Source organism: Sander vitreus, chromosome 13 (genome assembly GCF_031162955.1).
Source record: "Sander vitreus isolate 19-12246 chromosome 13, sanVit1, whole genome shotgun sequence".
NCBI lineage: Eukaryota > Metazoa > Chordata > Actinopteri > Perciformes > Percidae > Sander > Sander vitreus.
In genome coordinates, this window is record NC_135867.1 from 9,354,113 (window position 1) to 9,365,250 (window position 11,138).

The 11,138-nt window shown below is 41.6% G+C and overlaps 1 protein-coding gene across 3 annotated transcripts in view; it reads right to left on the minus strand.

Annotated features, from left to right (window-relative positions):
* Nucleotides 1-9,983, minus strand: part of fnip1 (folliculin interacting protein 1) — a 50,193-nt gene extending 40,210 nt beyond the window's left edge. For 2 of the 3 annotated variants that reach the window (XM_078265214.1, XM_078265212.1), the window contains exon 1: nucleotides 9,800-9,983. In XM_078265214.1, coding sequence (XP_078121340.1) covers nucleotides 9,800-9,891 — 92 coding nt within the window. In that variant the 5' untranslated portion in view covers nucleotides 9,892-9,983. Of the gene's footprint in view, nucleotides 1-8,877; nucleotides 9,089-9,799 lie in introns of all 3 variants that reach the window. The other variant, XM_078265213.1, reaches the window with a different exon arrangement.
* Between the last annotated feature and the right edge of the window lie 1,155 nt (nucleotides 9,984-11,138).

Genomic DNA, 11,138 nt, shown 5'->3' on the forward strand with positions numbered 1-11,138 from the left:
TTAAAAGAAAACCAGTCCCTTGAGGCTTAAACTTAAATTATGGTCTTCAGTGTTTCCTCGGTCAGTGCCCCCAATTTTCCTTTGAGAGTTTAAATTGAGGGTCACATGTCACTACAGAGGCCACTACATTGATAAACAGCTCAAATAGTTTTTTGGACATTTAATAAACCAGAGCTGTATATTATAGAGAGTTTGGCTAACTAGGGAATCGAAGAGCTATCCCGTTATGCGATTGGTTCTGAGGTGGTCACGCGTTTTGTGGACTCCATGCTGGATACCAACATTCATCCGATTCCCATTGACATAGTGCAGGGAATAGTGGAAAATGTAATAAATTATTTTAAAAATGACATAAATCACTGAAGAAATGCCTAACTGTTGCGCATTTGGCTGCAATGAAAGACCAGGAAGCGGCAAAAGATTTCACAAGTTCCCCCATGAACCGAAAAGGCAAAAAGTGTGGGAGCTGAAGGTCCCATGATCTTGCCATAGTCATGACTTGAATTTAAGCTAGTCTGACTTAAATTGTCATCTGTAACTCAGATGCAAAATACTGTGACCACGCAGGCATGGGATTTATGTTGATTTAGATCAATAAATATTCTTAATACATAACTTTGCCTTGGTTACTACTAAGTTATTATTGCTAGCATGATAACGTTCAGGGCTGTAGTACCGGACGGTTTTTCTATGGTCTCGGACTTGTCTCGGTCTCTGCCACTGGTCTTGCCAAATATGGCTTTTGGTCTCAACAGAGTCCAGGTGTCTTTATTATGTTCATAATATTATTGGAGGGAAAGTCAAACACAGCTTGGACGGGGATGTTGTTCGGCTTTTCACAAGTTTAGACAGCTAACGCTACGCCGACGTTTGCTAACGTTAGCGCAACAGCGTTAGCCTAGCCTGCTAGGTAAATATTACGACTGCCTTCGGAGTTTCCTATATCTGCGTCCACTAGAGATGCACCGATTACAACTTTCTAGGCCGATTCCGATTTCCGATTTTCTTTGAGTTAGGCCAGCCGATACCGATTTTAGCCGATTCCGATTTCATAACCTAACCACTTTACAGCACACACAAATATTTTTTTTCTCTCTTTTCTTTAATAAAAATTTTTACATTTTGCATAGAACATTTTTTAAATAGATAATCGATCGCTATAAAATACAACTATATAAATGACTCCTAGTGTGGGAAATTCACACACACATCTAAAGTGCAATGTTATGGAAGAACCATTTCCTACTTTTCACATCCAATATCCAACAAAAAAAAATTTGATAAATTTAGCAAACTAAACTTCTGTATGTGAGAATATTTTCCGATAAACTGTAGCTGTCATATTTCACGGGACCCGCGTGAGTGCGATTTTCATGTTCCAGTTTTTCAGCCTCAGAAGGGAGAGAGAGCGGCTGACTGTTCGAGCCGTGTATAATTACGACTGTATGACATTTCACAAACAGCTGATGGAGCGGCAGTGCACCGCTGCTACATGCATACAGCGGAAACCCTGCATGTGCACATGCGATGTTGCTGTTGCGCAATGTAAATCATGCGGCGCCCGAGTGCATTTGACCGGCATAAAATCGGCATATGTCAGACTGACCGGCAGGTCGCCGGTCATGGCCGATGACGTGAAAATCGGCCAATTCCGGTCAATCGCAGAGTGAGTGCATCTCTAGCGTCCACGTTGTCAACATAAGACCTGTGGCGTTAGTGCTCCTTTTGTACCATAATTTTATTGAATGAAATATTAAGCTTCGCTCCTACGAGATGGGTGGGTTTTTGTTACGTTACACACAAAGCTAACTGGCTATAGCTAGCCTGTACGTATGCTAGCGGACATTAGCTAATGTTGCCGAGCCACCCAGCAACTTCGGCAGTAGAGTTTCGGCGAATTTTCGCCATCGAGTAAGTTTAACCTGTCCTCGGCGATGGATGAACTACGAAAGGACTCGGGAGACTGAAGAGAAAAAGAAAGGTAAACACTGCTCAGAGACTTATTAGGCGACGTAGTCACTCACTACAATGGGCATTTTTTAGAGGCCCATTTACGATATAGAAGGTAAATATACACTGGAATATTTCCGTAAGGGCCTTTTACATATTGACAAACGTTGATAATAACATGTACCTATATGCCTGTTTATGGTGAAAATAAGCAATTTATTTCAAGATAGCATATTCGCCCCATAGGGTTACACTGTAGAGTGGTCTGACGATGGTATCCAATATGCCCATGATTTGAGTTGGCCAAACTCTATATACGGTTCTGCAATAAACAGCCCTAACCTAGGGTGACCAGACGTCCCCGGTTTGGTGACCTGTCCCCGGCTGGAGCTGTCCCCGGAAATTTCCCCGGTTTTCACTGTGACTGACTGAAATTGGAATGAAGTCGTGCACCATACATGCACAGGCTCAAGACAGCCAGAGCAAGCCTCAGAGCTCAGAGATGTTCTAGAATGGCCATTTTACGATGCTAAAATTACTGTTTATTTACATGGAGTCATGAATGCAATTTCGCTGACTTTTTTAATCTTACTCTTTAGCTGAAAGGTCGACCTCCTTAGAAATCCTTTCCATAATGTTGTCAGACACTTAGAATTAGGGCTGGGCGATATGGAGAAAATCAAATATCACAATATTTTTAACCAAATACCTCGATATCGATACTGCAACGATACTGTAGTGTTGACTATTGGTGCTTTCACAAAATATTTACACAATGAGATTTTTGATAAATAATCATCAGTAATGTGGATATAATGACTAAGTAGGTAAAGGCAAGTAACAGTTACAACAGTCTGGTAAGTTCAGAAAATGACAATTTTACTGTAATGCAGCCTTTAAAACTAGAAAAAGACAACACTAATGCCATATTACAATATTACGATATCCAAAATCTAAGACGATATCTAGTCTCATATCACGATAGATATCGATATATTGCCCAGCTCTACTTAGAATATTAATCTGAGCCTGTCAAAATGAGCACTTTTATGAACATAAATACAAGCTGGACAATTGACGTTCTATTAACTTACATTGTAGCTTGTTTCGCTGTTGCCGACTGCAGCGATCTCGTTTAATACTGGACCAAGCAAATATTTCCTCAATAGTTTTAATTGTATCCGATACTCAATGAGCTGTTGCAGAAACAAGCCAAGAGTTTTTTTAATTTTTGTAAATTGCTTAGCCAGTGTATCCCACCATAATGGTTATTATATTGCCAGATCCCAGACAATTCCACTTACTTATATATATCCCACTTACAAATATGAATATATATTTCTACTGGTATGCTTCCTAGTGACATTAATGCAAAAATATTAAGAAAAAAATTATTCCACCTGTGTGTGCATGGTTATAATTCTGAAGTGCAAAATAGTTCAGGCTACAGCACAAATATTTCCATCCATAGATAAGAATAATCAAGTCTAACCTCTGAATTTCTTTTCACAGTGCACCAGATTGATGCAATTAAACGTTAAAATAGACACAATTTTCTTACAGGGGAGCATGCCCATGGACCCCCCTAGGGGGGCTTCTGCCCCAGTGCAGCTCTAGGTCTAGTGACGCCCCTGGGGCAGTGTCCCCGTTTTAGGATAAAAACATTACCTTTTGGGAAGTATTTACGCTTCTGAGCTGAAAATGTCCCTGGATTTTGTCTCAGAAATCTGGTCACCTTCCCCTAACCCCCTCTCAAGAAACAAAATAATTGCCACTGTAAAAAAGTTAAATAAGCCATCCATTACACCAATTTCTCCAGAAAAATTTCCAATTTAATTTTTTTAAATTATAAAATAGTACACCATGCGTTGACCCATTTGGGTGAATGTCAACAATAGCTAATTATCACTTGTGTTAGGAAACAAAGTACTGTATAATGTGGACTGAATTCGGAGTATTCAGAATAAACAACCCCAAGACAAACAGTAGAGGCACAATGAAGGAGAACACGTATGAAGATAGAATGTATATAACTGAATACAATTTGAAAATGTTTAACATCACTTGTAGAATAACAGTCAATCTGCAGTCCGTAGTAGCCTGTGTTGCCTCTTTGCACTGTTTGGGAGGTCTTGCTGCCCTAAGTATCATGTATCAGCGTTAGTTGTGAAATTGGAAACTGATCATTAACAACGCTTGGTGATTATAGTGACTCTGGGAATTGTTTAAGCTGCCTAAAGTCCTTAAAAAAACCAGAACTACTTAATAGGGCTGCACGATGAGGAAAATATGCAATAACGGTGAATATCGCGATAACGATATTACTTGCGATAAATAAACAGATATTAAAGTGTACTCAGTTCTGCATTTCTGCTGCTTTCAGTACAACAGATTGTTTGTTGAATTTAAAACAAAGGAAATAATTTCCAACATTCTTTTACTGAACAAATTATACATTAAATTGAATATAAAAAGAGCACCACTAAAAAAAGAATGAGTTACCTTTTAAAGTGCCGTTTTCTACCGATATTTTTTTTTTAAACTAATAAATTGTATTTCGCGATATGTCGCAGCATTTCGCAATGTGTATATCGCGATGGCGATTAAAAAAAAAAATATATATATATATATATATATTGTGCAGCACTACTACTTAACATTAAATCCACTCGGCAAGTTCTCAATTTTTAGAATTTGTCATGTGTTGATATGGTGATATGCCAGTTTACTATAATCTAGAAAGGCCAACCAACCAATAGTGAACAGCAACAAGCTAATAAACCGAGAGGGATATCCTTGAGTGTGTGTAACGTGGGCAGCGCTTGAACTGATGTCCTCAAAGTAAGAGGACTTGCAGGCCTACATAGATGTTAAGCCGACATACAAGCACTTCCCAGAATGCTATGGCGCGTGTGAATTTTCTACGTAAAACTATATCTTTACCATGTGGCCACTTAAAATAGCCCTGCAAGGAACCTGATGACAGCCGCTGTCTTTACAGAACCCTGGCAGGCCACCCACACACACACACACACACACACGAGGAGCCTCGCAATGCAAAGCTATCATATGAATCCATGACACTAACATGCTTTAAATATGTACAACTAACAAAAGTAGCAAGCGCACACACACGTCTACCCATTCATCTCTTTATGCCAGTGATTGAGAACGCAGCCATGTGATCGTCCCACAAACAGGACAGCCTGAGATTGATGAAAGTCTCACATGACACACTGAGGTATGAAAGCACACAGTGGAGGAAGAACACCACGCCACTTAGGAACCTGAAACACTACTTCTTCTGTAAACTATCAAATATAAAAACATCCCAAAAAGTTACTTCTGCTTTCAGACATTACCTCTTTTAAAACACATCTGATTTGGGTTTAATGGTCTTACAAAATGGTATGTAAAAACAGAAAGGCTGCCCACACCCATCCCTTCTCTCGCTTACACACACTCCCTCCTTGTCGTATCACAGCACAAACACAGCTATATCGAGTGGTACAGCCCAGGTCAAGTAGGAAGTTTCCTCAGCAGGCAGCAGTGGCAGGGGGCAGCCAGGAAAAGCAGTCTGGCTGTGGGTGGGAAGGCCAAAGCTATTGGCTGACGATTAAGCCTCTGACTGGCTACAGGATGAGCCAGGAGCTCTCAGTGTAATGCACAGTATGCTGTCCCTGGTCAGGTGCTGTAGCCAGGGAAACCAGAGAGACTTTTTAGGTTTTCCTCCCAGGGTCAGCAGACTTGCTGCCCTCTGGGTTATTGTGGAGGGCAAAGTGCTGTGACAGAGCTCTGGGTGGTGCATTATACAGGGCAACAGGGCTGAAAAAACAGCTAAAACTGTGTTTTGATCTCTTTGATCTTGTTTGATCTCTGACAGTTTAATAGTGCACTAGTCGGATGCCTATACTATATTTGTTTTTTTTACATCCAAATATCTGATGCAAAAAAAAAAAAAAAAAACACAGCAAAAACATATGGACATCAGTGTGTTATTTTATAGAAAGTCTTCATCAAGAAGATCAGAATATAAGTTGTCTCCAGTAATACCTCATCCTTTCCTATCCTCTAACTTGCTCAACTCATGATCACCCAAACTCTCGCCTCTCATTATTTTCCCCTCTTCCATTAACCAGGGCCTTAATAGAAATCTGTGATTCCCATCTCTTCTTTTCTTCTACCTGGAACTACTCAGCCTTTCCTTTCACACCATCTCTCAGATGTCCTCTTCTTCCATTAAAAACAATCCTCATCATTCCCCAATTTTCACTCACAATTAATTTTCTCTCAATCACTTATAATTTAAATGATGTTCTCTAGCCTATTCCCGCTTAGCTTCGTGAGACCGTCCTGATCTCGCGAGCTCCAGTTTTCCACTCGCAGATCAGTCTGGCATCTTGAGACTGAGAAAATTTGGAGCCGTTCGCCAAACGACCGACCAATCAGCGTTGGTTTTGAGCCGGGTTTAGGTGTGACACAACGAGAAGCAACTGTTCAGTCTAAACAACATGGCGGCTTCCACGGATGAGATGAGCGTAGCTATCGCGCAAGTTTTTATCCGAATTAGAAAGTATTCCTTCATTGAAAGAAGAGCAAAATAACGGCACTGGAGGCTTTTCTCGGAGGAAAAGATGTTTTTGCTCTTCTCCTGACTGGTTTTGGCAAGAGTTTGATATATCGTTGATCCGATTGGTTGATTTGGCCCATCTATCACCAACATAGGTGATAGACAGATGGTTTATCCAATCAGCTAACCAGTATTTTTGCCAGTCAGTTTAATTCCTGCTACCTCCCAAGTGTCCTCTCTCCATCCATTTCCCCTTTCTCCTTGCCTTCTTACAGTTTTGCACTCTCCAGAGCAATTCATGCCCAATGAATGAGGACCTTATGCCAGAGGTATAAAGTAGGGTTGGGCGGTAAAACGGTATACCACGGGGTCTAAAAATAGCAACGGTATCAGTTTCAATACCGTCATTAAAAAAAATGCAATGCACTTATATAGGAGGCAAGGATTAAATATTAAATTGTGGTGACCCACAAGTAGGACTGAAAGAGACATTCACCAAGGTACTGTACCTTTAAGGGAGAGGTGTTATGATATACGAGTTCCGGGTTAACGGCTGAATGATGTCAAACAACGACAGTGGTGAAAATGCTGCTGTTGCTGCGGCGGCACCGGCCGCTGCTAATGTCGGTGCTATCTACGCGGCCACCATCAAGTTACCGGACTTTTGGCAGCACAACCCACGGCCGTGGTTTCAGCACATCGAGGCCCACTTCCAGCTGAGAGGAATAACACAGGACGTTACAAAGTATTTCCACGTGGTATCGGCCTTAGATGCCTCAACAACAGCCAGGGCTATGGCGCTGTTAGAGGCTCCTCCGGATAACGGCAAGTATGACGCACTCAAAACATTCCTGTTGGAACTCTTTGAACTGTCGGAGCTGGAGAAAGCAGACCGCCTGCTGTCCCTGAACGGCCTTGGTGACAGCAAGCCGTCCGAGTTAATGGAGAGGATGCTGGCTGTGCTGGGCGCGGCGGATCCCTCATTCCTCTTCACCCACATTTTCCTGCGGCAGCTTCTAGCACCCGTGTGCACCGCACTGGCCTGCACCCCCCTCTCTTCCTCCAGAGACTATCGGGCGCTGGCTGTAGAGGCAGACAGGATTTTCCTCGCCAACCGGCAGCAGTTTGTCCACACGCTTCTGCCCCCCCAGCACACATCTGCCCCGCTTGCACTCCACAAAATATAATTTATGTAATTATGTGTGGTTGTCATCACGTGACAGTGTGGAGGAGAAAGTAGTTTTTTGTAAGTTGTTGTTATGTTATTATTGTTTCAGTATTAGTGTTTTATTCAGTATTCAGTTTCTGAACAGTGCACAAGCCAACAGTTTGGTGATGCCGTCTGAGCCTTACGTCATCATTTTTAATTAGTCACGGTAATACCGTATACCACGGTAAAATAGGGAGGAGGTTTGACGGTATCAAAATTTGGATACCGCCCAACCCTAGTATAAAGAGCACAGATAACTGAGTTAACAGAAATGCCTGCCTCTTTGCTCTAGGATTAAAGCCAACCAGCCACACACACACACACACACACAATTTATATCACTGTGGGCAGGGCACCTTTATGACCATGGAACGTGCACTGGCACACATGGGCCAAAGTGCATGTAGCAACACAAGGAGGACAGCTTCCGGGTCCTTTGGAAACTATATCCACCATTGGTGGCAGGCCGAGATCAACATTTTCCAATGCAAAACAAGTGCATTTGTAATTAAAAAGAGCACTTTCCCCTTAATGGCAGACCTGACCCTGACCCAGAATGTGTGTAGAAACAAACAGGGAAACAGCAAATCAACTTTAGCCTTAGCTATTTCGATAGCATGTATTCATACTGCTTATAGTGGCATTACATGTCATACTTCACCTGCATTGACTAACATTCTTAACTAAAAAAAAGTTTTTCCTTCTTTCATTAGAATTACTCAGTTTTAAAACCAGCTGTACCCTCTGCTACAGATGAGCCATATTGTATGTATTGTAAGTATGTCAGTATATAACAAGTCATTGCAGTTCAGAGGGAGAAAAAAATCCCTATGACAAAGAGCTTTAAGAATTAAAACAGTGTGCAGACATTTTAAATTGTTATGTCTTCTACATTTGAAATTGAAGCAATTCCTGATCATCTGCTTTAGTGGACACAAGACACCTTTTTAAGTACTAAAATCAGGAGTAGGCTATACTACCTTGCATTTGTTGTAAGCATCACTGGTATAAACTAGATACATGGAGGTATTTGTCTAATGCCGTGTTCAATACTAAAAATCAGGACATACTATCTTTGGTTTATGCTGGGCATCACAGATGCAAAACAAGACATACTGTACATTTCCACGAAAACAAAAAAACCCACCAGTATCGGCCTCTTCGAACAAAAGCCATTATCAGAACATGTTAAGATTGTGCATCCCCAGACTAGTCTTTATGCGGATGCCGAATCCCGGGTTGCTGGGGATCTGTCTGTCATCAGTGACCGACTGAAGTGATCACATGTGCTCCAACACAGAGCACAGTGTGTCCTCCTCATGGATGTATTAAGAAAATGGTCCTCCTCCGCTGTCTGACTGCACAGGCGAAAAATACAATAACGTTACCGTCGCAGGACTGAGAGAAGCCAGCTGTAACGTTACTTCGGCCAAGTTATCTGGGGTATAGCTCACGACCAGCGACAGAAGAGCGTGACTGTACCGTCTCTGCTGCCTCTTTGTTTTCTTGCTAACGTTACCACGCAGGCTTAACTGCCGTTGCCAAAGAAACACAAAAGGGGGCACGGGGGAGACAAAGGGGAAGAGACACTGCTTCTGCAACTTCTAAGCGATGATACCGATTAACTGGTTACCACACTTCAGGAAGGGATAAAGCGTTTTTCATCAACTGATTTACCCTCTATTATCAACACCACATGAGTTGTAATACTTATGTAAACGCACAAGAAGTGCTAACGTTAGCTAATGAGGCGAGCCGAGACTCAACAAGAGACGAGCGCATGCAGCCAGCAGCCCCGCTAACGTCTGGTAGCTACTAGCATAAGCATGACAGCTAACCTCACCAACAGGCACAACACGTCTCCCCACACGTTGCTAGCTCAATTTCAAATTCACAAAACTATACGGCGTTGACTTGTAAAGTGCCTTCGAGTTCAAAATATTTACCACGCTAAACAAATCTGTCATGCTTCCAGACGACACAGCGAAAGTCATAAATAACGTTAATAAAACGCTACACACACACACGAGCCCACACCAGAAACATACACACACAAACAAAATAGCTACCTGAAAGCTGGGTCCTCTTTGCTACATCTCGGGGGCGGCGACGAAAACGCGTTTCTCTTGTTGAAAAGTTTCTGGAAGAGAGTTGGAGGCATTTTGCACCAAAATAAATTCGGTACAGAAGGTCTCTTTTTCTTTTCAAATCCAAGAGCAAATCTTGTTCCTTGTAACTGTCTCCATGGGTGTCACAGTCATATGACAGGCATTAGTCACGGGAGCTGCTTGGTAACCCACTCATTTTTTCTGATTGGCTGAGCAGACGCTGCTGCTAGTACAAAATACCTGATTGGCTGGTATTTTTGGGCCGGTACCACGTGGTCAGTGGATTCGCTGTGTTGATGTTTTGTCGGGAATCGTGACTGCATGAAATGTATTCACAGAAATCATACAAGTGCGACTGCTGAGCTGCATGGTCGTAGATCCTTGAAAGACCCACATGTGAAAATAGTTACAGGGGAACACCGCCTAAATTAAGAATTCCAATATGTTATTTCCATGGCCTAGGAAAGTTCAATCAATATTTGTGAACATGAGCTTGGCCACTCTCTCAAAGCCAGAACCCTAAAAGTAAGTCTCGAACTTGTGATGTCATCAAGTATAAAGTGTGGAGCTGCTCCATTGAAAATTAATAGGAGACTGATTTTGTGGACCCGCAGAATTTTATTCTATTAGTGTTCAGAATTCGGAAACAGAAAATATACCTATATAGCCTACTCAGAACCTTCCCCTGGTTGCGAGTTGTTTGTTTTTTATATGTTTTTTTTATTCTCTATAATATACAAGGACCCAACAATTCTAGTAATTCCCCCAAGAGCAAGCATTAGTGCGACAGTGGCGAAGAAGAACTACCTTTTAGGGAAAACTTCGGCCAGACCCAGGCTCTTGGTAGGCGGTGTCTGACGGTGCCGGTTGGGGGTGTGATGAATAGTGGCAAAAATAATTATTTATTTATGTATTTATTGTAAATTAATTTATTGTGGACATTTTTTGGGCATTTTGATGAGTGTACATTTGCAGAAAGACAGAACTCACAAATCACAAAGTAAAATAAATGTACATTTTAATTTTTAGTTTACATTCAACATTTAGATTAGACACGTATGGCAGAGAGTAAATAAAAATACAACAAACAACATACATATTTCTCATGTAAAATTGAAAAAAACTCAGGATTTGAGAAAAGATGACTATTTAAAAAAATACAGGGCTGACATCTAGTGGTCATTATGTACCAGACACTTGTTGGATAACATGAAATCCAGGGCTGGTGTGAGTGCTTACAGTGTGTATTACAAGTGCATTTTCATGTGGTATGTGCGCCACAGTTCGTACAGTCCGCTAT